Source organism: Chlamydotis macqueenii, chromosome 19, assembly GCF_036417535.1.
Source record: "Chlamydotis macqueenii isolate bChlMac1 chromosome 19, bChlMac1.mat, whole genome shotgun sequence".
Taxonomy (NCBI): Eukaryota; Metazoa; Chordata; class Aves; order Otidiformes; family Otididae; genus Chlamydotis; species Chlamydotis macqueenii.
In genome coordinates, this window is record NC_141574.1 from 6184094 (window position 1) to 6209705 (window position 25612).

General features: G+C 60.5%; 1 protein-coding gene across 1 annotated transcript in view; it reads left to right on the forward strand.

Moving 5' to 3' along the window:
- The first annotated feature begins 1193 nt into the window (after positions 1-1193).
- The window catches only part of RTN4RL1 (reticulon 4 receptor like 1), a 30648-nt gene continuing 6229 nt past the window's right edge, over positions 1194-25612 (forward strand). The window contains exon 1 of the mRNA XM_086763144.1: positions 1194-1431. Coding sequence (XP_086619270.1) covers positions 1419-1431 — 13 coding nt within the window. The 5' untranslated portion in view covers positions 1194-1418. The remainder of the gene's footprint in view (positions 1432-25612) is intronic.

Consider the following 25612-nt stretch of genomic DNA (forward strand, 5'->3'; position numbering starts at 1 on the left):
CGGGCCCCGACGGGACGGGCGGTCCAACGGGGACCGATGGGGTCCGGCACGGTCCCGTGGGGCTCCTGGGTGTGTAGAGAGCTGCACAAAGCCCGGCGGTGTCGGGGCTGCTCCTCCCTCACGTCGGGGCCATGGCCTCGCCGCATCCCGCCCCCCCCCGCTCCCCGGTGCTGACAGCCCCGGTGCTGCCGGTCTCAGCGTTAAAACGGGGACGGGGCGGGGGCAGTTGCTACGGTGATGGGTTCGTGTCCTCTCCCACCCGTGTCGCGGGGCAGAAGCCAAGTCCCTACGAGGCGATGGGGTAGGAGGGACCCGGGAGGGAGCGGGGACCCCCAGGGACGGCAGAGGACCGAGGGGGCAGCGGAGACCCCCCCCGTGGACTGTGCGGATACCGGCGGGGCAGCGGGGACCGCAGCGGGTCGGTGGGATAACGGGAGCCCCGGTCGGGGCAGAGGGGACGTGGCGGGAGGGACCCCCGTGGGACAGTGGGGTCCCGGTGGGGTGTCAGGACCCTGGCAGGGACAGCAGGGACTGGGAGGGGCAGAGGAGACAGCAGAGCTCCCGGAGGGGCATCCGTGACCCCGGTGGGACAGCAGGGACCCCGGAGGGGACGATACGGGGTGGAGGGCACCGTGGGGGGAGGGCAGGGACCCCCGAGGTGCGGCAGGGACGGTGCTGGTAGGACGGGACAGCGGGGACAACGGGGTGGAGGGAGGCAGAGCCCCGCTGGGACACGGGGGCACCGAGGGAGGGGGACGAACGGAGGGGCCAGCGATGGGGCGGGAGTGACAACCGGTCTCGGGGGGAGCGCAGAGCCCCGTGGGGGCGGCGCTGGGCCGTGCCCCTCGGTGGCGGGCGGGGGTGGGGGGTGCAGAGAAGGGGAGCAGCGGCACTTTCACGAACTGTCCACGGGAGGCGGGAGAGGCGGCGGAGGAAGAGGGGCCCGGCCCAGCCCGGCCCAGCCCAGCCCAGCCCGGCCCGGCCCAGCCCAGCCCGCCCCGTCGCGGCCCCGCCCCGCCCTGCCCAGCCCTGCCCGCCGCTGCAGGCAGCGCGGCACCGGCACCGGCTGCCCCTTTATAGTCTCGGTCCGAGGGGGTGTAGAGAAGGGCGGGGGGGGTGGGGGGGCGGCGGCAGCCCCAGCCCCGAGGGGGCGGCTCCCCCCTAAAAGCCGGCGGCGGGACGCGCGGCGGGCAGAGGCGCGGCCGGCGATTCCCGGTGCTTTCCGCTGCCGCTTCCCGGTGCCGTTGCGGCTCGGCTCGCCATGCCCCCCCGGGGGCTGCTCGCCCGGGCCCCGGCTCCGTTTTCCCGGTGCAGCAGCCGCCGCCGCTGCCGCTACCGGTCGCCGCCGCGCCCGCGGCTCTGAGCGCCGCCGCCGCCGCCGCCACCACCGGGGAGACCGCGCCCGCCCCGGCTCCAAGATGCTTCGCCAAGGTGAGCGATCGTACCGGGAGGGCACCGGTTACCGCGGGCACCGGCCCCGGCCCCGAAGTTTTGTTCTCTCCCCGCCGAAGTTGGGGCCGCGCCGCCGGGCGCCCCCCGCTGCCGCCACCGAGGCTCGGGCACCCCCACCCCCCTCCCGACACCCACCCCGGGGGTCCCCGGGGAGCGGCACCGAGAGCGCGGCGGGGATGGGGAGGAGTGGGAGGAGATGGGGGGGGCGCTGGCTCCCGCGGGACCGGGGGAACGCGGCGGGGTCCCAGAGGCACCGGGGCTGCGGTGTTCGCGGTGGGGGGGTGGCATCGGGGCACGGCCGGTACCGGCTGTGGGGGGGTCGGTGCTCGTCCGCCGGAGAGAGGGAAGGAAAAAATGGGGCTCACCGGGAGACGCGGGGGGGCTCGGCGGGGAAGTTGGGGCGAGCCGGTCCCGTTCTTCTCCCCCCCCCACCCCCCCGAGGAGATTCGCTCCGCTGTGACATCACGCTATTTCCATGGCAACCGCCTGGGACATCATAGAGGAGCTTTTTGACATCACAGCGAGGGGAGAAGACAGCCCTCTCGGGGGGTCCGGGGCGGGGGACGGGGGGTGGGGGACGACAGGACCCCCGGCCCCGAAGCGCCCGGGCCCGTCCCAGGGAGAACCGGGGACAGCGGTGCCGTGCAGGGGGACCCCGGCCGGACCCCCCCACTCCCATCCCACACCCTGGGGAGGGGGCGGCTGCGCAACCCCGGGCCCAGCCCTCACCACCACCACCACCACCGCATGCCCCTCTCCGGCGAGGCTCCGGTGGCAGGAGAAGGTGCCAACGCCGCTCCCGCAGCCCCCACCTGCCCCCCGCATCGGAGCGCGGACCCCCGGGCAGGGCAGAACCCCCGCTGCCACCCCAGGGATGTTTTTTCCCACTGGAGGGAATGTCACCTTGCGGCTGCGGGGCCTCGCGCTCGGATGCTCTTCTCTCCGGCTCCCGCCTCAGCTTTGTTCGGCGGATTAACCCAACCGGGCCGGTGGTCTTGAGGATAAACCCCCGGCCCCGGTTCCCAGCCTGGTTCCCAGCTCTGGTGCTGCCAGCTGGAGGCAAAGAATCATCCAGGCTGGAAAACCGGGAGCCCGAGGCGGAGGCAAGCGGCGGGGTTTCATCCCGTCAGGGGTAGCTAGTTAAGGTCAAGATGTACGGCTTTCGTTTTTGGAGCTAGAAAAACAAAATGCAAATTGAAGAGCCTGTGGGCTAATCCAAAACCTATTCTTAAAGTTTTTGTCTTGTTAAGCAAGGAAATAGAGTGCCAAATAGGCTTTGTTAAGTGGCAGTCTAATTAATAATTTAAAATCTTGTAGCTGTCTTTCATTAGAATTTATCTGTACATCAACCACAAAATCAGTCAAACACACTCATTTATAAGTTAATGCCATTCCTGAATAATTCAACAGGCAGTTAGAGGAGGCCTCCATCCCAGCAAGAGGCTCGCCCCTCCCCATCTCGCTGTGGCCAGGGGTCCCCAAGCAGGGGATCCCGCTCCCCCGGACACCCCACGCGTAGGGGAAGATGGGGAGAGCTGCCGCCGGGGCGCGGGGTCGGGGTTGAACCCCTCGGCAGGGCTCGGGGGCAGCTGGCGTCGTCGAGGGACGTGGCCGCGCTGGTGGGAGGCAGCGAGGGCTGATGGCGGCCCCGCCACCCCCTTCCCCGTCCCCGCTGCTGGGGTCCGGGCTCGGGCTCAGGGCTGGGGGACGCGGCAGGGATCGGGGCAGCGGGAGCCGAGCTGCGGGTGACGTCCCCGGGGAAGCAGCTCGGCGCGCCGGCGGGGACGGCTTCGCATGCGGTGCCACGCGGGACAAAGGCGTTTGAGGCAGGAGGGGCGGCGGCGTGGCTGGGGCAGCACTGCGACGCCCGGGGGTGCGTTTTGGGACTCCCGCACCCCCGTGAGCTCCAGGCGCGGAGGCAGCGGGCAGCCCCGGCAGGATTCAGAGTGGATTTGGGGCACTGGGATGTCCTCATTGGCGTGGCAGCGGGTGACAGCGTGGGGCGCAGCTCCAGCCTGGGCGAAGGCGTCGGTGCACGGGCGCTGCACCCCGCACCCCACCGGAGGCAGCTGCAGGCAGGAGCGCGGTGCTGGCGATGCGGGAGAAGGAGATTTCCAGGTCAAGGATGACACCAAGGTCACGGGCAGCCACGTCCCCGTCCCCGCCATCGCTCAGCCCATTGACGGGGCGTCCGGCCCCCTGTCCCTCTCTGCAGGGGAGCGGGCAGCGGGCAGGGTGCAGGGCACGGGCTGGGCTGCGGTTCCTGCGCTGGGGAGCCAAGAGCCCAGAAACCTTTCTGCTTATAAAAGTTTAATTTCCTAAAGAGCTGAGAGGAAGCCACAAGCTCTCTGCGCCGGGCGAAGCAAGGAGGGCGGCTGGGGGGGGCGGTCAGGATGTGGCCCAGGCTGTCCCTGCGGCTGTGCTGGGGGGAAGCGAGGGGGGCTCGAGCGGGTGAGACCCGCATGGGCCTGGAGCCGGAGCCGGGATGCGAAGGAGCCGTCGTCGCTCGATGGAGCCAGGGCCGCAGCCACGCTCGGCTCAATGTTATTCCCACCTTTTGCCTCAAGTGCCGCACCTGGTGCCCCGCTGTCCCATCCGGGTCCCCAAGGCCGCGGGTGACACTCCAGGCGGCCTCAAAGCGCTGCCCTAAAAACACCAGCAAACCTGCCGGGGAGACGTAAAAATAGGGATTTTTCCAGCGTTGTTTCACACCTGCCTCTCCCTCAGGCACCTGGTGGTGCTGGATCCGGTGGTGACACTGGCAAGAGCCACCGGCAGCGGGTCCTGGTGGGTTGCAGGGTGAGGCCGTGAGTGGGACGTGGTCACCTGGGGGGCCGGACAGGGATTTGGGCTGCTGAACACTGGTGGGTTTTGTCAGCAAGAGCCAAGACCTCGTTCGGAAGCACAAACCAGGCGGGGAAGCGCGGGAGCCTGGAGGGATGTGGCGGCAGCTGGTATCCCCCAATTCCCAGCCAGCCCCGGAGCAGCACGGGGGCAAAGCCCCCCTTGCAGAGCAGTGACCCGGGGCACGGCTGCTTCAGCCCCACATCGTTGGGGGCAGTCAGCCATCCTGCTCTGTGCCACATCTGGGCACCCCAGGGTGCTTGCTCCAGCTGCCCCCAAACAGCCGAAAACTCGGGATTTGTTTGCAAAGTGCAATCCGGGGGCTTAGCCGCCTTCGGTATAAACTCCGGTTACCGGCAGCGGATTACATCTTTAAAAGCGCTTTGGTGGAGCGGGGTGCCAGCACCCGAGCTGTGGTGGCAGCTGTTTGGGATCCCTGAGGGGCGGGACGGGATGGGCGAGGTGCTGCCCCAACCCAGCACCCGCCGAAGGAGGCTGGCGTCTGATTTAAGGACAGGGGCAACAAGCGGGAGGCCAGGAGGCTGGGGACGAGCCGTGGGGCCAGCAGCAAGCGGGATGCTGCTGGGGGCTGGCGAGGATGAGCCCGGGGATCCGTGTGTTGGCGTGGGCACGGGGTGCAGGGCACGGCCCCAGGGCACCGCTGGGATGCAGGAGCATCCTTGTCCTCTCCGGCGAGGATGCTCCTTCCCTGCTATTTTGGGTGACAGTGTTGGAGCCCAAGGCGGGGGATGAGCCAGCTCGGCCCCAGGTCCCTCAGCCAGCAGCGCGGTCCCTGCTCCGATGTCAGCGCCGCATCCCATCTCCCAAATTGAGGAAGCGCCGATCCCCCCACCCCGTACCATCCCTACGGAACAGCATCGCCATGGAAACCCACAGCCCCGTGCCTGCCGCCCGGCAATCAGGGGGGACACTTTTAGGAATATTATCTTTACTGATGACAGATGATGGAGGCTCGGCGCTGATGGAGGAAACGCCTGCGCCTGGCGTTGGGCATCGCCTGCCCTCGCCAGCAGCCGGTCTTTCTCCTGCCTGTTTTTCCGAGGGCACGGCACGGCTTGGCACGTGCCGCGTGCCGATCCGGTAGTTGCGGCGCTGCCTGCGCGTTCGGTGTGGGCAGCAGCAAGCGGCAGATGCAGGACGGGGAGATGCGGGGGGCAATCTTCTTTGCGCAGATTAGGATTGGGGGGTTATTAAGCAGAAAATGCTCCATTTGGTGTGGAAAGCTCCTTTTCCTCTTTAACAGCACATATGCCCACCGGCTGCTTGCTTCCCAGTGGCGCTGGCGCGGTGGTTCGGAGCCAGCCCGGCTTTGGCGAGCGGCTTTTCGCGATGCTTCTTCCCAGGCTGGTAGCGCCGTGACCGCCCCGGTGACTCCCAGCACCGAAAGCCGTTGCACTCGGAGCCGCGTCCGGCTCGTGGCTGGCAGGATGGGACGGTGGCGGGTTTTGGCGGTGGCGCAGTAGGCTGGGGCTCCGCGGTGCTCCGTTGCATCCCGACAGTGCCTGGCCATGGGGAGAGCAGGGTGCTGGAGCTGGAGGGTGTCAGAGATGCTCCACCTGCACCCCAAGTCCCGGCATCACCATCGCACTGGGAGGCTGCGGCCGTTGTTTACTGGGGAGGGAGGGAATTTGGCTGCTGCGTGACGGGGATCCTTACGGAGACAGCCCCGCAAGCGGAGGGGAGGTGCCAGCAGCTTCGCCAACCCCACGTGCTGTGCTTGGGAACCGCTTTTATTTTTTTCCCCAGCTGTGTTTCCACCGGATTTTGCACTGGTTTGCTCGGGGAAACCCCAGCCCCTGGCCACGGGACCCCCACGGTGCCATCCGAGGGGCACGATGCCCAATCCCCACTCATGGAGAATATCCCCAGTGCTTTTTGGCCCCGTGACGAGTGCGTGGTGACCCAGGCGAGCTCTCGTCCACCAGACCTTCGCCCAACTGGGCGTCAATGAGCAACTGGGCGTGGGGATGCGCTTGTGTGGGGCAAAGCCCCTCTGATCCCTCCAGGTGAAGGCAGAGAGGGGCGAAAGCTGCCGGCTGCATCCGCTGCCTCCCACCACCAGCCCCTGCCTGTCCCGAGACCCCCTGTGCCTGCAAATTCAGCGGCCCATGGGGTGCTGGGTACGGCCGCCCCACGGACACCACACCGGAGCTGGGAGAGGGGCCGGGATGGTCTCCCCTCGGCAGGGATGTGCCGGGGTGTTTGTGCTAACAAGCCCGGCATATTATAATTTCAATGGAATTTAAAAAACAAAATAGTCCTCAGACAAACGGCTCCGCAGTGCCTCTGCCAGGGCCTAAGATCTGCTGCTATCTATTTTTTAATAATTGAGGGTAATAAATATGTATTTCTTTCTCCTTTCTCTCCGTACTCCGCAGCTTGTCAGCTCCCTGCGTCTCTCCTCTGATCAGACCCCATCTTTGCCGCGCGGAAAGAAAAAAAAAAGGGAAAAAAAAAAAAAAGGGAAAAAAAAGAGAGGGGAAAAAAAAAAGAGAAAAAGATCCTTTAAGCAAAAAGGATTAAAGCCTTGAAAGTAGGTCTGCCCGAGCCGCTCGGCTCTCCCTGCTCCCTGCCAGCCGCAGCCAGGGCCAGGGAGGGCTGTGCCGGGGCGAGGGGAGCATCCCCGCCAGCCGAACCCGGCCCTGTGGGGTGTTCGTGGGTGCAGAGCCTGGGCTGGGCAGCGGCAAATCCCCCAGGAGCCGGGCAGAGCCGCCCAGCGACTTGGCGAAGCGCCGTTCGGAGCCGGTTCCGCTTGGGCAGCAAATATTCCCCAGCGCGGTATTCCCTCCGGTTTTGGGATGGGGCCTTTGGCCCGCAAACGAGGTGGGGGTCTGGTGGCAGGGCCCGCTGCGGGACCCCCCCGGCCGCGGGATGCTGGGACGGAGAAGGCGCTGGTGCGAAGGAGGTGGCTATTTATAGCTTCTCTCGGCTTTTGTTCCTTTTCCAGTGGAGCTCTTCTCGAAATAGAAACACCGCCGGCTGCGCGGCCGCTGGCGGGGCCCAGCCTGGCTGCGGGGGGCACCTCCCGGCCCGGGGCGGGGGGACACCCCGAGTGCCGTCGTGTTGGGCGTCCCCCTCGTCCTGCATCCCTTGAGATGGGGCTGGCGTGGGACGGGGATGGGGGGGTGTCCCGCTGCAACCCCCTCCATGCTGGCGATGCCCGTCCCGACCCTGGGAGGAGGATGAAGTGGTATTTTTGGAGGGGGGGCAGTTGTGCACCGGGTGCCCCCAGGGAGAGCGGGTGCAGCCCCCCCCCCCCGCACCCCCGTCAGGATCCGTCCCCGTTTTGCAGCTCAGCCGTTGCCTCTGTTTTTCCCTCCCAGCATCCAACCGCCCCCCGCCACCACCCCGCCACCCCCCGCCCCATCTCTGATCAATAGAGCTGGGAAAAACAAAACAAAACAAAGTAAATATTTAATACGATCCAGGGAGCCACGGCGAGCACTCCCCACCCCCCCCCGTCTGTCTCCTCCGCCAGCCGCTCGCAGCAGCTCCCCGGCCCTAATGAGCCTGAGTGCAGCAGGGATCGATGGCCACGGCAACCTCCGCAGAGGGGTCAGCTCTGCCACGTCCCCCCCGCCTGCGCCGCGCCGGAGTCGGGGCTCGGCCCCCCGTACCCCCTCCAGGGCTGCCTGCCCTCCTCCTCCTCCTCCTCTTGCCCTGCTTCTCCTCTCCCGCGTCCCCTTTGTCCTCTCCGGGCTCGCGGGAGCGACGAGGGCTCTGCTGCTCCAGCGCAGGCATCCCTTGTCTTGCTGCCACACAGGACATGAGCTGTGTCGGTCATCAGCTCCGGGCTGGGGGCTTCTGCGGGGTGCAGGATGGGGTGGTGCCTGTCACCGCGCTCAGGGAGCAGCTCCTCATGGTCCCAAGGGGACCCCAGCCACTCCTGAAGCTCGCGTCAGCTCCCGAATCGGTGCCAAGACGCTGTCCCCACTCGTGGTGTGGCCAGACCTGCCTCTTCCTCCTCCTCAGCACCGTCTCGCCCCCTCGCCTCGGTCTCCGCTGCGGACCCGTGTCCTCTGGTGTCCCCCAGAGACCTTGGGCACTGACGCTGTTTGGAAAGTGCTGGTGGCAGACTCGCCCTAGCGATGCCGGCGCGGGACTTGCCTCATCCCTCTCCATGTGTTTTCCGAGTTTGGATGGTCCCTGTTGCGCCAACGCCAACGTCAACAGACGGGCACTCGTTAATGGGAGCCGCCAAATCGCCTGTCACCCTGACACAGCCGATCTTCGCCGGATGAAGACCTCATTGTGCCCCTCAGCCTACGCCATGCATTTAGGAGAGGGGCTGAGCCATGTCCCCAGCCAGGCTTCCCATGGGATGGACCCGTGCGTCACCACGTGGCCTCGTCCTGCCCCAGGCCGTCTCTGGTTTCCCAGCTGTGGAAGTGGGAACCTGGAGGCAAAACTCAAGAGCATCTGATCACTTTGAAAATCGTTTTTCCGTGAAAAAGTCAATTGTCCTTGGTTGCGGCCGGGATGAACCCGGGGCTGAGCGCTGTCCCTGGGATGGGACGAGAGGAATGGCCCAGCCCTGCCAGACCTTCAGCCCCACAGGGAGCCTGGCCGTGCTTGCCCCTGTCCCAGCAGATGCGGACGATGCAGGGATGCAGCGACGCGAAGCCCCGGCTGGGCTGCGGCTGGAATGCCGACTGGATTTACAGCTGGAAAACAACCTGGTGCACCCCAAGTGTGGAGCAGGAAAAGTCCTTCTCTGGCAGCTTGGGGACCACCTGATGTGTCCAAGATGACACCGAGCATCGTCCCGCAGCTCGGGAATCCCCGGGCGGGCGGAGGGGCGCAGAGGGGCCGGGACAGGACTCCCCACGCGAAGTACGGCGGCAGTGGTGCCTGGTCAGCGGCGTGGCTCCTGCGTCACAGACGCAGGCTTGTGGCAAGGTGCCGAGGAAGTTTTGCAGCAGCATTAGAAAATGTTGACATGTTTTTTGAAACAATTTCAGATCTGATATCTGCGCCAGATTGAGTTTGTAACCAGCTTTATTGTTTAAGCCTGCTGGGATTTCATCAAAGGCGTCTGCTGTTTACCCAGAACCATTTCATTGGAGAAAACAGCAAACAGACCTGCATTTCTATCTGATTTCACTTTTTCCTTTTCCTCCTGAATTTAAGTGCTTGTGAAAAGCATGGCTGATAAGGCAGAGCAATGTGGCTAAATCCCGAGGACCGGCTCGGCGGAGGCTCTGCCAGCTGCTCCGAGTTTATTAATAGAGCCAAGGCAGTTGTGGGACCGGCTAGCTGGTTTTTGGGATCTGCATCCCGGCGGCTTGAGCTGGGTCCTGGCTCCTCAGGATGCTAAAGGACAGGCAGAGGATCCAGGCAGAGCTTTTTCTACCACTTTCAGTGCGACTTCAGATTTAAGCTGTGAAGGAGGCGGTGTCTGTTCCTCCCCGGCGAGCGGCATTGGTCCGGGCGAGCGATGCGTTCCGTGACAAGCCGGGCCAAAGCCAGTGGAGCCACGGGAAGCAGAGAAAGATGAAGGAGACGCCTTCAAAATGGGCCCGGCATAAACCGCGTTAATCCTCCTCGCACCTTCATCCCTGGGGCTCGCCTGCCCGACTCTGCCTTCTGCCCATCGCTGACCTCGGAAACGCGCCGGAGATGAGGGCTGGGGGCTCGAAATGGGCCCCAGGAGGGTTTTACATGGAGCTGACCCTCCACTGTGGGTGGCTCTGCCCTGGGCATCCTTCCCACAGCTGCTTTGTGGATGCTCCTCATGGTCACTCATCACCAGCATCATTTTCCCCGTGGGGTTTGGCATCTTCCCTGCTTGGGAATGCTCGTCCCAACCTTCTCTGGCCTTTGGGACGGGGACACGATGAGCTGGACACTGGTCAAGCGCACCCCACCACCTTTCCCAGGGTCCTTCAGCGTCTCCCGGCCATCTCGGAGGGCCAGTGCTCCCAGGGTGGGTTGTGCTGGTGGCACCTCGCTCCGAGGGCTTGTCTCTTCCATCGATCATACTTGCACGGTGACAATGTAATTTTTATCTCCGGTTGTTTATTTCTCAGACAGAACTACTTGTAAATTCCGAGAAGAATATATATCCCGGCGCGTGACAGATCCAGCACACGGCGATTAATCTGCCCTCTTAAGACCTGAATGCAAAAGTGTCCCAATGTCACTCCCGGACGGGACGTCGAGCCCCGGGGCAGCACTTTGGGGACGCGTGGGGACCCGGTGGCGAAGCGTGTCCCGGTCCAGGCGATGCTCCCCTGTTCCTTAGCGCACTTGCTATCGGCTCCGGCGGTCCCCGGATGGTGTTCGCAGCCGCCACACCTCTCTAAGCTCAGGTTCCAGCTCCTGTTTTTTGGGAGGTTTATGCAAATAGGGCTGCTTTTTTTTTTTTTCCTTGCTTTTTTTTTTTTTTTTTTTTTTTAATTCCTCGCCGCTGCTGCTCCGCTGTGTCCCAGATAGCAGAAGTGCTCAGGACAGGCGTTTGCGTCAGGTCCTGCGGCGCCCGTGTCCCGGCCGGCAGCCCAAGCGAGGGGAAGAGGGGTGCGGCGAGGGGATGTCCCGGGGAGGAAAGGGGTGGAGAGCAGCTGGCAGAGGCTGAAGATGGAGGGGTGAAGGTCCTTTAATGGCCGATACCTCCACGCCGCGCTGGTGAGGATGGGCACCGGTGCCCAACGGGTACAAGGCTGTCCCCAGGCCAAGCACGGAGGTGTCCCCATCTTGGGGTATCAATCTGGGCTCTGCGACATCGCACAGCCCCGGTGGCAACACCCCCCGTGCCATAAAGCCGCTTATTTACAACCTCCGACTCGGGAGCATCTGGGAAGCGAAGCGCGTCATTTCCAGAGAGAGCAAAACGCTGCATATTTCAATGTCTTTTGAATTTTTTAGGTTTCCCTGAACTGTGCTAATGGGTTGGCGGTGGCGAGGGGGGGAGGCGAGGGCCCAGCCCAGCTCCCGGCCTGCCTTGCTGCTCCGCCGCGCGGCCATGACTGCATTGCTGCTCTTAAAATATTCAGTGCTGTTGGCCACAATTTCACAGCGGGTCAAAGCGCGCCGAGCCAGCAAGAAGGAGGGAAAGTGTGACAACGAGATTAACCCCGGCCCGGCGGGTCCCCTAGGCGCTCGGCAGGCTGAGCACGATGCGCTGCAGCCGCCTCGTCCCAGGGGACGGGTGGCGAAGCTGGAGGGGGCCGCGGCACCCAAAACGCCTGTGGTCACCGCATCTTGCTGTGCCTGCGGTGTCACCTCCAAAATGCCGCGAAGGGACAGCGGGAGCGTCCCAGGTGCCGCTGGGAGGACTGAGCATCCCCTGGGCTCCAGCATCTTCCCCTTTCTTGCTCCAAGCCGCGCTGGATACCTGGCATTGCCTTGGCCGTGCCACCGGATGAAGGGCTGGGGACACCCGTCGGCTCTCGGGGACGTTGCCGAGGGTCCTCAGCTCTTCTGCACCCTGAGGCGTCGCGGTGCCCGGGCCTTGCACAACCGTTAGTTAGTGCTAATGATGGAGTGGCAGGCAGATTTACGGCGTGGAGAGCAGCCGCTTGAACCTGGAGGGGACTGTGGATGGAGGATGCTGCGATGGGTGGACGGGTCCGTGTCAGGCCCCGACCGGGGAGCCGCGTCCCGAGGGTTTGGCTTACAGGGCACCTAACAGCCAAGGGGAGCTGACGCAGCTCGGCCATGCATCTCCTGCTCCTTCCTTGGCTTCTCAGTTGTGTGCTGCAACTTCAGAGCTCAGCAACAGCTGAGCCGCAAAGTCCTCCTCCTTGCGTGCAGCTGGCTGATGCTCTCCCAGGGTTTTCATGACACTAGGGCTGAGCTTATCGGGGTGTCCCGGGGTGGTCAGGGTCATCCTCCGGCACCCTGCCAGCCTCCGGATACAAGAGGTGGCTACAGGGTTGGGGGATCCGGCAAGGAGCTGCCAGCGCGGTGACCCTCATCCATCCCAGGTGGCCACCTCCAGCCGGAGGGCAACCAGCCCCGTGGTGACAGCGCCGGCGCTGCCCTGTCCCTGAGCGCAGCCACTCGGCCCCAGAATCTCGCTCCTCGAGTGCAGACGGGCACGTTAGCGTCTCCGCTGTGGTCAGGGTGCCCCCCTGCACCCTGGGCCAGCGGTGAGCTGGGCTCTTCTCCCTAATTCTGCTTGATCCCCGCTAATGTACCGGCAGATGTTGCCATTATCCATTTAAAGATATAATCCGCCCCTGAATCCCGCTAAGCTCCTAGCCTCCCTGATATCTTGTGGCAGTGCGTTCCACAGGTTAATTATGCATTTTTAATTAATCACCGAGCACCAAGAGTGACCAATGAGTAAGGGATGCGGAGCTCCATCAGTTGGGAATAGCTGGCAAACCATCCCCCGGCGGAGCCGCGCCGGAATCGCTTCTCCCTGAATAACAAACCTGGCTCTAAAAATTCCTGGTTTGTGGATCTGTCGTGACCAAAGGATGGGACAGAGCCATGCCCACGCGGACGGGACCCCCCGTGCCCCGTAAGTGGTTGATGTCCCCAACTAAAGGGGTGGAACCGCGTCCGCGCCGGAGCTGCCTGGGTCCCACCTGGGAGCGATGGAGCGAGCGCGGAGCGGAGGAGGAGCGAGGCAGAGAGGGGGGAAAAAAATCACATGTTGTTTTTAAAAGGCATTTTTGAGTGAACGCTGAATAGGGTTTGGGAAAATTGCCTTAAAGGCCTGTTCTCTGCAGGGACGGAGCTTTTCATGGAGCATGAGTATTTTGAAACTTAATTGCACATTTGCACGGGCTAGTGTTTTTATTTCTCTCAGGTCTCCGAGGTGGTCTTTGAAGATTGCTGTCTCTCTGTAATGGTTTTCTTTATCTCAAATAAATTCCGCACACCTGCGAGGTGGAGCTGCTTGAAAGAAATTATGTCAAAATTGGCTCTCGATTTAATAAATCTGCAAATGGAGCTGGGATGCGGAGCGGTGAGAGGCGAGGCTGCTCCTCCTCCTCGCTCCCCACCTCTCCTCTGCCTTCCCCTGCCCTGCCCTCTCCATCGGCTCGCTTTCAGCCTCTCCGCGGGCCGGGGCGAGCGACGTGGATCCGGATGCCGCCATCCCTGAGGAGGCTGCGGCTGAACGCCTTGCGGTGCAGACCCCTCTAACACCCGCTGGGCCGTATGTTACCCTGGCACAAACCCGCCCGCGCTTCCGAAACCGACAGCAAAAGCTGCCATCGAGTGAGCGTTTAGAGCCCGACCATGTGCCGCGAGCACGCCGTTCGGCTCTGCTGTGCCGGCCGGAGCCGATGCCACAAGACGAATGCCGACTATCCCAAAGCCCCTCCAATGCCACTTTATTTTCTGACCCTCAGGTTTGGGTTTTGGAGCTGCGGTTCGCTCCGGCAGCTCCTCCTGAGGCTGTCGCCGCACGCCACCGGCCATTTCTCCTGCTCCGGTAATCCGCACCGTGGCTCCCTGGAGGCCTTTTAGCTGGTTCTCCATTTTGGAAGCAGTGCGAAGCACCGGAGAAAATGCCCCGCGGCGCAGTTCAGCGGCGCTGGCTTCGGAGACAAATCCCCGGGCGGCCGGGGGGAGCGTGCGCCGGGCGGCCCCGGCTGTCAGGCGGAGAGGAACGAGCGGCCGCCGGAGTACACAGACAGGTTAATGGCAGCCGCGGATGCGTACAATTGGATTTCGCCTCCCCGTTTCTTAAGGAATCAGCATCTCTCCCTTGCTCAGAAATCCGCCTGCCCCACTCCTCTCCCCGGGAGCCTCGGTGGCAGCGGGGTGAGCTGTCACCCGTGGAAAGCACCCGAAAGGCCACTCAAAGTGCTGGGCTCCCCAGACATCAGGTTACCCGCAGAGGCCGTGCCGCCTCCTGCACAGACCCTGGCTGCTTGCGCTCGCTCGGCTTCAGGCGAACAAGACTCCGGGTGATTTTATTGCATTGCTGGATTTTGTTCCACGCTGTTATTTGGCGCGATTGAATTTGCTACCACGGAGGCAGGCGCCAACCCAGCCAGAGCTCCTGCGCCATCTTCACTGTTCCGATGGGACCGCGACCTTGTCTCCGTATCTCACGTAGCCCTCGGCTGGGTAATTCGGTGCCGGCGTGGGAGCCGGGCGCTCGTCTTCCTCCCACTGAGCATCCCAGCACGGTCCGACTCCCTTGCCTGAGCCAAATCCTCTCTTTGCTCTACTTTTAATCATTGACCTTGTAAATGCTTTCAGGGAAAGCATCCGCCTTCCCAGCTCCCTCCTCTCTCTTTCTCACCTGATTGTGTCCCTCCGTCCTCATCTCCCTGAGTAGCTGTCGAAGTTTCGATGCCGTGCGCATCACCATGGTACCTGAACTCCTGGGCAGAGCAGAAACGCGCGTCCTCGTTATGCAAACCCTCCCCAAGTTTTAGACACGTTTGCTGGTTCACGGTGTCAGCAGAGAAATGGCACTTCATTTTCCTCCTTTCCTGCTTCTCAGACTTATGCTAAAAAAACACCTCGGGCTCTCCTGAAACACTGGTTTCTTGGCTCATTTTCTCTTTGTGCTGGCTGCGGGGCCAGGAGCATCCCACCTCTCCGCGCGAGTGGTCTTTGATCGGTGCGAACCCGTATGGTGGCACCGATGCCGGCACCGCGGCCAGCCCAGCCCCGGGACCGCGGCTTCATCACACCCGCAGCCCTTAACGGAGAGATGGAGCCATTCCCGGTGTTTGAGGAAGCACAACCGGGAGCTCCATCAGCACCCGGGGTCAGAGCCGGCCGGGAAGGCTGCTGAGGCCTCGCTCTGTCCACGCCGACAGCGACCGCTCTTCTCCGCCATTGCCTGTGCCGTCGCCTCTGCCCCTTGATTGAATTAGGGGGCTGTACCCCGCCTCCCTCCTGGCCGCGGTCCCTGCCGCGCCAGGCTCGGATACTGAACTTGAGAGCCGTAATTTAATAAGTCTCAGGCAGACAGCGTGCTCGGATAGCCGTCGGGATCTCTCGCCTCCTCCTCGCCCGGTGATGTGCTGATTTATGCTCCCAGGCAACAGCCGGGATCTCACCCGGGATTTTTGGTCTGCTGGGATGCGTTGCTCTTTTCCCAAAGCGGGAAGCTCATGGAGTGAGCCAGGAGTAGGAGCGGGACCATATGTGCCACCGTTGGTGTGGCCTTTGCCTGCGCGACCCTTCGTTAGGCTGGCCCTTCGTTTGGGGGAGGGAGCGGCAACGGGGAGCGGGGGCACCCCACATCCTTACAGCAGCGGCTGCTCCTGGGCTTCCTGGGCACAACGAGTTAAAAGTTGCAATTAGTAAAGTGCTGACGATGGTGGGGTGGGAATGGAGCAGTGCTAAATGAAACCTGAAAGGTTATTCCAGTTTGCAGCTGCGCTCGCTTTCCGGGGAGCTGGGGGACGAGGGAAGGGATCCAGGGAAGGGCGAGAGATGCTGGGCGGGACGAGGGGTGCTGCTTGAGGATGCTCAGGCACCGGCGACGCCTGCGGCACACGGGGGCTGTCTCTCTCGCTGGGAGAGCGACAGCAGGAGAAAATTGGGCAGGGATTTCTTTGGAAGTGACTCCAAAGGAAGCCCATCAGAGACCAGCAGAAGCTTGGCACTTACTGGAGTGAAAAATATGGCAGGGGAATCCAAGCAAGAGGGGGACAGGCCACGGTGCTCCGAGGATGCTCACGCCAGCACCAAGCCTGGCACCTCCCTGGGGCCGAATCCTGCCGCAGGCACGGAGCCCGGTGCCCCCCGCCTTTGCGCGGGGAGGGTTTTGGGGAGCGGCGTGAGCCACGCTGCTTTTGGCTGAGGATCCTTGTACCCTTCGGCCATCAGCTGCGGCGAGGGCAGCAGCGGGGAGCGGAGCTGGGAGCCGGGCTGGAGAGGAGCTGGGCAGAGCAGAGGTTCCCGGGAAAGGTGTTTCTCTTCCAGCTGAGCAGGCAGGAGCCCGGGCAGGCGGCGGCAGCCAGCGGTGGCCGCTCCCTGCCAGACGTAGCCGTTCCAGCTCTCCGCTGGTACGATGCCACGGTGCTATTATTAGACTCCAGTAGGTCTCTGGGTAGCTGTGAACTCCCCAGTGCCTCCAGTAGCTCAGCAGATACCAGGGCTGAGCAGGATCTGCTGGCATGGGTGGGGATGAGAGGCCCCGGTGAGCTCAGAGCGGGTGGCAGCGAGGGGTGGCAGAGCCCACCCGGCACGAGGGGATGGGGAGCCGTGCATCGCAGCCTGGGCTGGAGCAGCAAAAGGCGATGAGTTGTTTAAGGAGAGGTTTGGGTGATGAGGAGCCTGGGAACACTCGGGGGGTCGGTGGTGGCCGGGAGGGATGCCGCTCGGCAGAGATGCGGGGCGCAGGGCTCTGTGCGAAGCCGCACCTAAAAACCACATCTGAATTTCACAGCATCGCTCTGAAATGGAAAAACGACGTCCCCATCGCCGCCATCCTCGGCAGAAGGCATGGGGGAAGTGTGGCGGGGCTGTGGCACGCTGAGACGCCCTGTCCCGTGCCGGAGGAGGGCTGGGGCTGGAGAGACGCGGCATCTCCCCGCTCCCACCCTCTCCCCCAGCCTGGTTTCCGAGCGTGAGCGTTTAAATGCCTTTTATGTTGTGACTCAAATGATGAAAGGCCCGAGAATGGGACTAACAAAGACGAGTTGTACTTCAGAATAAAAAACCCATGAAAGCGGCAGATGCTGTCATAGGAATAAATTGTATCAACAGTGATCAGATGGGGAGTGAAAAGTCAGAACGGAGCTGCTCCCTCTTTCCCGTTTCCAGCGAAAATGTCTGGGTCCGTGAATTTAGCCAGAATCAGGTAGGATGAAAGGCTTTGTCTGACAAGGCGTTTCAAAGCATCTGGGAGCCTCTGGAGAAAATGTGGCCACTTGGACAGGGAAATGGAGCCCCTCAGTTTTAATGAGCATTTCAGTTGCCTTCCTTTATCCTTCTGCCAAGATCTTCCTCCCCCCCCCCCCAAAAAAAAAACCCATTCTGCTGTTTGCGATTTGTTTTAACTTCACCAAACGTGCATTTAAGCAACACGACGCGAGGAGGCTGAGGGTAAAACATCCCTGTCGCGCTGTACAGCCAAGGCCTGTTGCTTCTCGCCGTAAATATCTCCCCGCTGCAGCTGGCCCGGCCATTTCGGCTGCTGCCGGGTTGGCACTGCGTGCCTCCGGCCGGGATCCTGGCACCAGGACCCCGGCACCAGCGTGGCTGCAGCCCCCTGACAGTGCTGGGAAGGACAGCGGGGCTGGCGGGGAGAGTGGCCGTGTCCCCCAGCCCCGTTTGCAGAAGCTGAGCCATCCCTCAGAGATGCTCCTTCGGGGACGGGTCGTGTGTTTTAGGAACAGCTGAGCCTCAGTGCGCAGCGCTGCGTTCCCAAAGGCTGTGTCCGGTCTCCCCAGACCAGTTTGCACAGCCTGCCCGGTCCCAGAAGGATGCTGGCAAACTGGGAGCAGGAGGAAAGGCTGCTGGCGTGCCGTGCAGGGAGCAGGATTACTCTGCAAGGCAGATGGCAGCCCCAAAGCAAACCCTTCCTGCGCTCCAAACCCCATGGCTGGCCCGCATTCCCCTGCTTCTGCCAACTCAGCAGCTCCGAAAAATGGGTGTAGCAGCCCCGGCAGCCAGACAATGCCCCCAGCCTTTGCCCAGCTCCTTCCCCGGGTCGGCCGCTCTCACTGCTCAGCAATACTCTGCTTCTCTCCATCGTGCAGCATTTCTCTGCAGCGGTATTCCTAACAGGAATTTCGGGCTGTGGGCTCCAGCCCATCCATCCCCAGCAGGAACATCTGCTCCTGGAGAGGCTGGGGTACCGCCGGTGCGGAGGTGCGTGCATGCCAGCCCGTGGTACACCCCTCTTTGGATGCAGCTGCGGGTTTTTTCCTTACATTTCTGGCTCATCTGCCTCGTCCTTGGGCAGCCAGAGGGGACGGACTGGCGAGGGTCCAATGCCCAACTTGGCCATCCCACCGCTAGCGCAGACAAACACGGGCACAGGTGGCTCTATGCCACCACCACGTCCCCACGTGTCTTGTGCTCACCCTTATTACCTGGCGGAGAAGGGATCGTAAGGGGATTTATAGAGACTTACGGAGAAAAAGCCTCTGATTAGCTTAAAGGGAAGCGATCGGAGTCATGCAAGGGACGTTGCCAGCCACTGGCAGCAGGGCTGGGCTCCAAAAAGGAGGGTGAAGGAGCCCGGCCCCCCAACGTCCCCCCACCGCTGTGGCAGGGCCATGAGCGTTGTGCTGTGCATCGACCAGGAGCCCCGCGAGTGACAGGGGAAGGGAGGATGCTGACTTTGAGTTTTTCCTTGGCTCCTAAAGCAGTGGGAAACGGCCAGAGCCAGTGGAGGGGCAGGACTGCGGGGACGGCATGGTCTCCTCCTTGCCCCCCTGCAGATTTAGGGGGGCTTTGGCAGCTCAGGCAGCACCCCTTGCCCATACGCTCCCCTCCAGCCCCTCCACGTGGTCACGTGTGGCCCCACGCTGCGGTGACAGCATCGCAACTCCCGTACCCCTCCTTTTGTCCATGAATACTTTTCCTGGCCTTCCACTCTGCGCAGAAACATTGTCCCCCTTCCCCACCAGTTACCAGCCACCCAAATAATCCACCCATTTTGGGCCCTTCCCCAGTGCCGCCTGCCCCGGGTGCAGAGCGGGTACCGCTTCCCAGCATCTTTCAGCATCTCCAGTTCCCTCCCCAGTCCCTACAGTGATTTCCCATCACAGCCCATCTCCCTTTCCGCTGCGACTGGATCGCGCGTGGGCTGTAATTAATAGAGATTAGACTGTCGAGACCTCGCAGCCCCCATCCCGTAATTACTTGGCCTTGCTGCGTTCGAGGCGCAGAGATCGGCAGCGAGCTCGCGAGGCACCGGCAACGGCGACGCATCCCGGTAACAAGCGATTTTTATGAAGCTTTTAATGCAGGCACTTGCATGGTGCTGGGGGATGTGCGGTGTCTCCATGAAGTCTCTGTGCTCCTGGGGGGGATGCGCAGGGGGATATTTTGGGATGAAACACCGGCACCGGAGCTAGACAAAGCAGGGTATTAGCAAAGTGCCGTGTCCCGACCACGTTCATCGCTTGCACGTTAATTCCCAGCACCCAACCGCTCCAGCTGCCCGCCGTCCATCCGTACGGATTTCAGGGGCTTGGCAAAGCATCGATGCTCAGCGAGTGCTGACCCCCACCGATCCTGAGCTTTCCCACATCCCCCCGCGCCTCGAGAGCCGCGCGGGAGCGTAATGATACCCAACATCTTAACTGGGCACGTGGCATCTCCCCACCGGCTCATTAAACCTCCTAACGGCCCCGGATGACGGGCAGAGGAGCTGCGGAGCGCAGCTATTCACACTGCTCTGCTTTTATCGCTGTGCTTTTCACCAGCCGGGAAAAAGTTCAGCGCGAAGCGCAGGAGAGGTCTGTGAAAGGCAGCCGCATCCCGGCCCAGCGTGCCGGCGCACGTCTCCAGTGGGGACGGGGTTTTGCCAACCCACGGGGATGTTCATGTGGAGGGCTCTTGGCATCACGCGCCTGCCCCGGCAGGAGACCAAGGGCCTGGGGAAGGTGCTGCTGCCCATTTTTGGGTGTGGGAGAGAGACCCGAGGCTGCGGGCTGGGCTCCAAATGACGCCATCGCTTTTTTTTTTTTTTCTTTTTTTTTTGTGGGAAGAAAATGTGACAGAGCTGGTGGCTTTGATGCCTGCCCGTCAGCATCCTTCCCCCCTGCTGCAGGGAGAATGATGTGCGGCTGAATGGGGAAGAAGGTACATGACAGGCTCCAATTTGCCCTCTTCTCCACCAAACACAAGGACATCCAGTAAATCTGAAATGCAGAAAGACTGAAAAGGGATGAAAGGGAGCGGACACGGCATGGTACGTAATTGGCTTGTGGAGCTCAGTGGCACAGGACACTGCTGGGGTCGAGACTTCAGCAGGATTACACGTTTATAGAGCTAATGCTCTCCCCGTTAGCCGTGCTAGCGTAAAAACACTGCGGAAGGGCCCTTCGCCTCCCTGTTTCGGGCCGTCATCAGCTCCCTGCTCCATCCGGGTGAAGATCTATCCCGGCCAGTCCATCCAGCACATCCCTGGTGTTCCGCAGCCTCCAGTTTTTGCATCTCCTGCGGAGGTGGGTTGGATGGCAGGGCAGCCGAGCGTGCACCGAGCGCCGGGGTGGCTGTCACTTTGCTCTTCCATCTCCAATTTGCTCCGTTCTGGCTGGATTTCTGATCCTGCGGAAACCCTCCGTCGGTCCCAGCCAGCGGCTGGCAGGGAGATGAGCTGGTGAATCTGCTTTTCGCCGCACATGAGCTTGTTCAGCGTCTGATAGCAATCTGGCTGGTGCTCGTCTTGGGTGGGTTTTGTCATTTCATCCGCAATTGTTTTGCTGTAAAGGGTTCCGCTGGCTGGCTGTTTCACAAAGGACACCGTCCTTATTACTACTGTGAATGAGCTGCTTTGCATTTCTGTGAATGGGAAGGAAAACTTGTCACCTCGGGACAAAAAGGGAGTGGAAGTATCTGATGATCCCCTGAGAAGCCTCAGACAATCCACTAAGCTCAAGTCATCCTCCTATATTTCTCTCTCCTCGGGGGCAATTGGAATTATTAGTCCCTTCTCAAGGATCTCAAGATGTCTGTCCTTTGCCAGTTCCTGGTCCTGATTTCGCTGCAGGCTGCTGGCGTGTCCCACTGCAGCCCCATCCTGTGCCCGGGACCAGCAGAGGATGGGTGGCTGCTGGGGGCCAGGACAGCAGCACCAGGAGTTGGTGGAGCCCCTGGCCGTGTCTGAAATCATAGAATCATAGAATCGCAGGATGTTTTGGGTGGGAAGGGACCTTTAAAGCGCACCCAGTCCAACCCCCCTGCAAGGAGCAGGGACATCGCCAACCAGATCGGGTTGCTCAGAGCCCCGGCCAACCTGGCCTGGAATGTTCTTTCTCATCTTGTCCTTGTGTGTGAGAGCGATGAATTTTTTCTTACAATTTTTTTTTTTTACAAATTTTACAATTAGAAAGTCCAGCAGTATCTATGCACGCCATGCTTGGGGTGTCCCCTGGGCCACGCCATCCTCTCCCAGAGGAGTGGGAACATCGCGGTGTCCCAGCCGCAGCAGATCCCAAGGACTTGACTCATCCATCTGTGAAGCCAGACGTGCCGTTTCCCTCCGGCATGCCTCCGCTCTGGGAAGGTCCCACTGACTTTTGAGGTGCTGGTCCATCGTGTGCGGTGGGTTGAGATGCAGGGGCACAATAAACCCTCCGGCAACGGGGAAAGGAGGGTCAGGAAAAGATGATGATCTCTTCTCCCTGGTGTCCAGTGACAGGATACGTGGGAATGGTTCAAAGTGGCAACAGGAGAAGTTTAGACCGGGCATTAGGAAGTATTTTCTTTACCAGGAGAGGTCAAACACTGGAACAGACTTCCTAGAGAGGTTGTCGATGCCCCAAACCTGTCAGTGTTTGAGAGGCATTTGAGCAATAAATCATAATAATAATTTAATAATAAGCTCATATAATTTGCTTCAACTTTTGGTCAGCCCCGCAGTGGTGGGGCAGTTGGACTGGTTCAGTTGCAGATTCCTTCCAGCCGAACTATTCTATTCTATCCCAAGATCTGCCTCCAACCCCATGCAAGCAGCAGCCCAGCCCCTGATTTAGATCATCTCCTCCCAAACGCCGGCTTTTAGGCTCTGCGCCAAGGTACCGGGTTTGTACCCCATACCTGCCGCCGCGGGACAGGCAGCATCCAGCACCTGGGCATTGCCGCGGCGGAAGCGGATCACACGGCGGAAACGCACTCTGCGCTCCCTCTCTTTCTGCCTGTGATAGTCTCGAAACGAGCATTTAAATTAAAGAAGTTTCTATAGCTGCATGTCCAATCCCACAGCCACTTCCACCGTTGGCCTCTTTTTTTCCCCCGTTTTTCTTCAGCTCGAGCCGAGAGAGGAGGAGCTGCAGACGCAGAGAGGAGTGCTAATTAAACAGGGAGTTCCACATTAGGGTACAAATCCTCTGGACTAGCACAAACCCTGCCAATTTCTGCATTTATTTATTATTTCTTCCCTACAATTGTAATTTCCAGTGGTGCCTCCAGCACCGGGAGAGAGTTCAGGGGCTGCTCTCGGAGAGGATTAGCGTGCTGGAAGCATTATTACTTTCCTTCGCTGTGAATTCAGGAGTGATTCCCTGATGGCTGCACTCTATATAGAAGTGAATCGGTGCTAATTTGTTTTTGAGGATCACACATCCACCAACACGTGAAAGACAATCCTGCCTCTCGATGTATATTTCGAGTCAGTGTTACAGCAAACAACGGAAAATAAGCAAGCAAAGGAAGCCAGACCTCCCTTGCCCGGAAAGCCAGAGCTGGAAAAGAACGGACTTTATTTTTTTTTAACTTTTTTTTTTGATGCTCCTGTGAGTTGGTGCTGCGTCTTTCCAGGATTGTTTTGGGATCTGGCTGCGCTTCCCGTGGCGATGGGCGGCGGGGGCTTGGGTATCCCTCGCATGGAAAGATCAGGGATGCTGCGTTGGACAAGATGTCAAAGAGATTGAGCATAAAAGGCTCCTTTTTTTTTTATTTTTCCCCCTCTTTCAAATCATCCTTGAGTTTAACTACCAGAGAGGAATAATTTAGTTAATTGAATCTGTAGCGGTGGAGGGGCCGGGCACCCAGCGGGAGAGCAGCTGCCCCGCCACCCATCGCTCCTCTTTCTCTATTTGTGTGATTCAGAGGGACGCGGTCCGTGGGGAGATATCAGAGCCGGCTGAAATGGAAGACAAAGCTATTGTTTCAAACAGAGTTATTGATTTTTACATTATTACACTATGAAATTTATGGTCTGGTTTCAAACTGCAGTAGGAGTTAATGACCACCATCCAGAAACTTCCAGGTGACCTTGGCCTCCACTTTGGTAGAGGAAGGTGAATGGCTCCAGATACCGGGTCAGCAAACCTGAAATGAACCTGCGATGTCCTAGAGGACTTGATTTTGGGGTGCTGCTGACCCCAGGTCTCTGCCCTGAGCTTTAGCTCACCGCAAACTCCAGGCTGGCTGACAGCAGTGATGGAAGGGGGGGAAATTGGACCTTCTCAGCCCCAGACAAGAGCCGCTTCTGCTGTTAAGCAACTTTTTTCTCCTTTTGAATCCCCCAACCAGAAGCACCATGATGTCCTCAGAGCTCCTGAGCATGGTTCTCCATCCTCAACCGCCCGCCCAGTGCAGCCTGGCCAACTAAGGGTTTGTTCCAGTCAGTCACTCCTGGAGAAAGACAAACCAGGAGGGTCCGGGATGGCTGAGAAACACCCGGGAGAGGAGGCATCACAGACTGGAGCAAGAGAGACCCTGTAAGAGGGGAGCACAACGGGCAGTGCCAGCGAAGCAGGCACCTTGCAAAGGACATGGCCCGTTCCTGGCGCTGGCTGGCTCTCCCATCTGTGCTGCTTTTTAACATTGAGGCTACAAAAGTGTGGTCAGGGTGACCAAAAGGAGGTGTACTGGTGCTACAGAAGGGTTCACGGGGGCTGCAGCACTCCCCAATCTAAAGATTTTCCCGGCTTTTCTTTACAAGGTACCTCCCAGCGCATCCTTTGGCACCAGCCTCTTCCCAAAGCTTTCCTTAGCAACATTCCTTCCAAATTTCCTTGCATGCTCCTGGGAACAGTCTTTCCACTTGCCAGCAAATAAACGCAATTTCCAGCTGCTGGAGAAGGATTTTTTTTCTCTCGTAGTACCTTCTCCCTGGAACATCCCCGATGCTGCACCCCGAGCTAAAGTCATGTGAAGCCAGTAGCCTCCAAGCTCATCTTCTGCCTCGGAGGTCATAATTGCCATTAAATCACAGCTTGCCTAACCAAATTATGCAAAACCGAAATTATCTCCAATGATTTTTATGTCGCTGAAATGTTCCAGAACTGCCGGGGTGATGACTGGGGGATTGGGAGCAGCTGTCACTCCATCAGAAGCCATAACTCCAAACAGCTGGGATCTGTCAGTTATTTATGACACGGCTGGCAGAAAAAAAATAAATAAATAAAAAAATATGATGACGAAGGTGGATGGGTGGTTGCCACTGTCTGGCTGAAAGGCAGCTCGCACAGAAAGCAAAGCCCCGTGCCGTGTCCCGGCGCCGGGAGCTGCAGCCGATGCGGCGGGGAGCAAAGCCGGCGAGGATGCTCCTGCTGCCGAGCGCTGCGGGACCGCGGGGCGGCACCTAAAGGGCTTTGCGGAGAGGCTGAAGGGAGGCTGCCGCTCGCTGGGGAATTCGCTCTTTGTGACAGTCAGGATGGGCTTGTTTATTTTATCCTCTGTGTTGCAAAAAAAAAAAGGAGAAAAGAAAAAAAAAAAGAGGAAAAAAAAACCCCAAACCCCCGCGGCTGCTAAGCACAGGTCTGACACCGCTTTGTCGAACCGTCCCAGATCTGAAGTTTCGCTCCTGGCTCGCGCCCAGTTGCTGCCGCTGCTCCGGCCTCACCTTTCATCGTCCTTCGCCTGGCAGATGAAATTGTGAGCGTCTGAAGCTCCTTTTTCTCCCTAAACAACAGTTTCTCTCCGTGCCGGTGCGAACATCCCATTCCGAGCTCGTTCCCAAGTTTCAAAGCCTGTTTTTCCCCCGGGGGGTCGTGGTTGTGTCTTTGCGCCCCGGTTCACTCGGGGTGGATTTAGGAAGCATCCTTTGATAGACGCAGGGTGCGAAGGGGGCAGGGAAACCTCTCCCCGGAGCTGGCTGACAGCGAGGTGGTGGCCTTACACCAGGTGTGAATTTGGCCTCAGAAGAGGGTGAGTGATGGGTGAGCTCCTGCTTTTTTGATCATCCCGGCTGCACGCGGAAACCAGCTGCTTTGTCCCCACTTGTAGCTCGCTCCGGTTAAGTATTATTATTTATATTATGTAGGAGCTACGCATAGTGTTTTATGGCGGTAAAGAGACATAAATCAGCCACCAGAAGACGAGGGCTTTGCTCTAAAGAGCTTATAAATCGAACAGCTTGAGCAGCACCGGTAATGGACACAGTAAGTCGGCAGTCAAGTTGCGTGTAGACGCGAGCTAAGATGGGTCTCCCAAAGCAGATGGCGGGTTCAGGAGAGATTTGAAAGGGAAGCAACCCGCTCCGTCGTCGAGACCGGATCCTGCCGGAGAGTTCGGCAGGCCGTGACCCACGTCGGCTCGTCCGGGTGGAGGGGTGAAAGCCTTTATCTCAGCAAAGCGGCTCGCAAGGAGGGAAGGGGCAGGGGGCAGCAAGGACTCGTGGAGGGGCTGCCTTTTGGGGTGCATCCCCCCTGGGGCCGAAGCATCTGTTCTTGCCCTAAGTGATTTTTTTTCTCCCTCAAGCCTGAGACTCACAATGAAAACAAGTGGCATTACATCTTCCTAA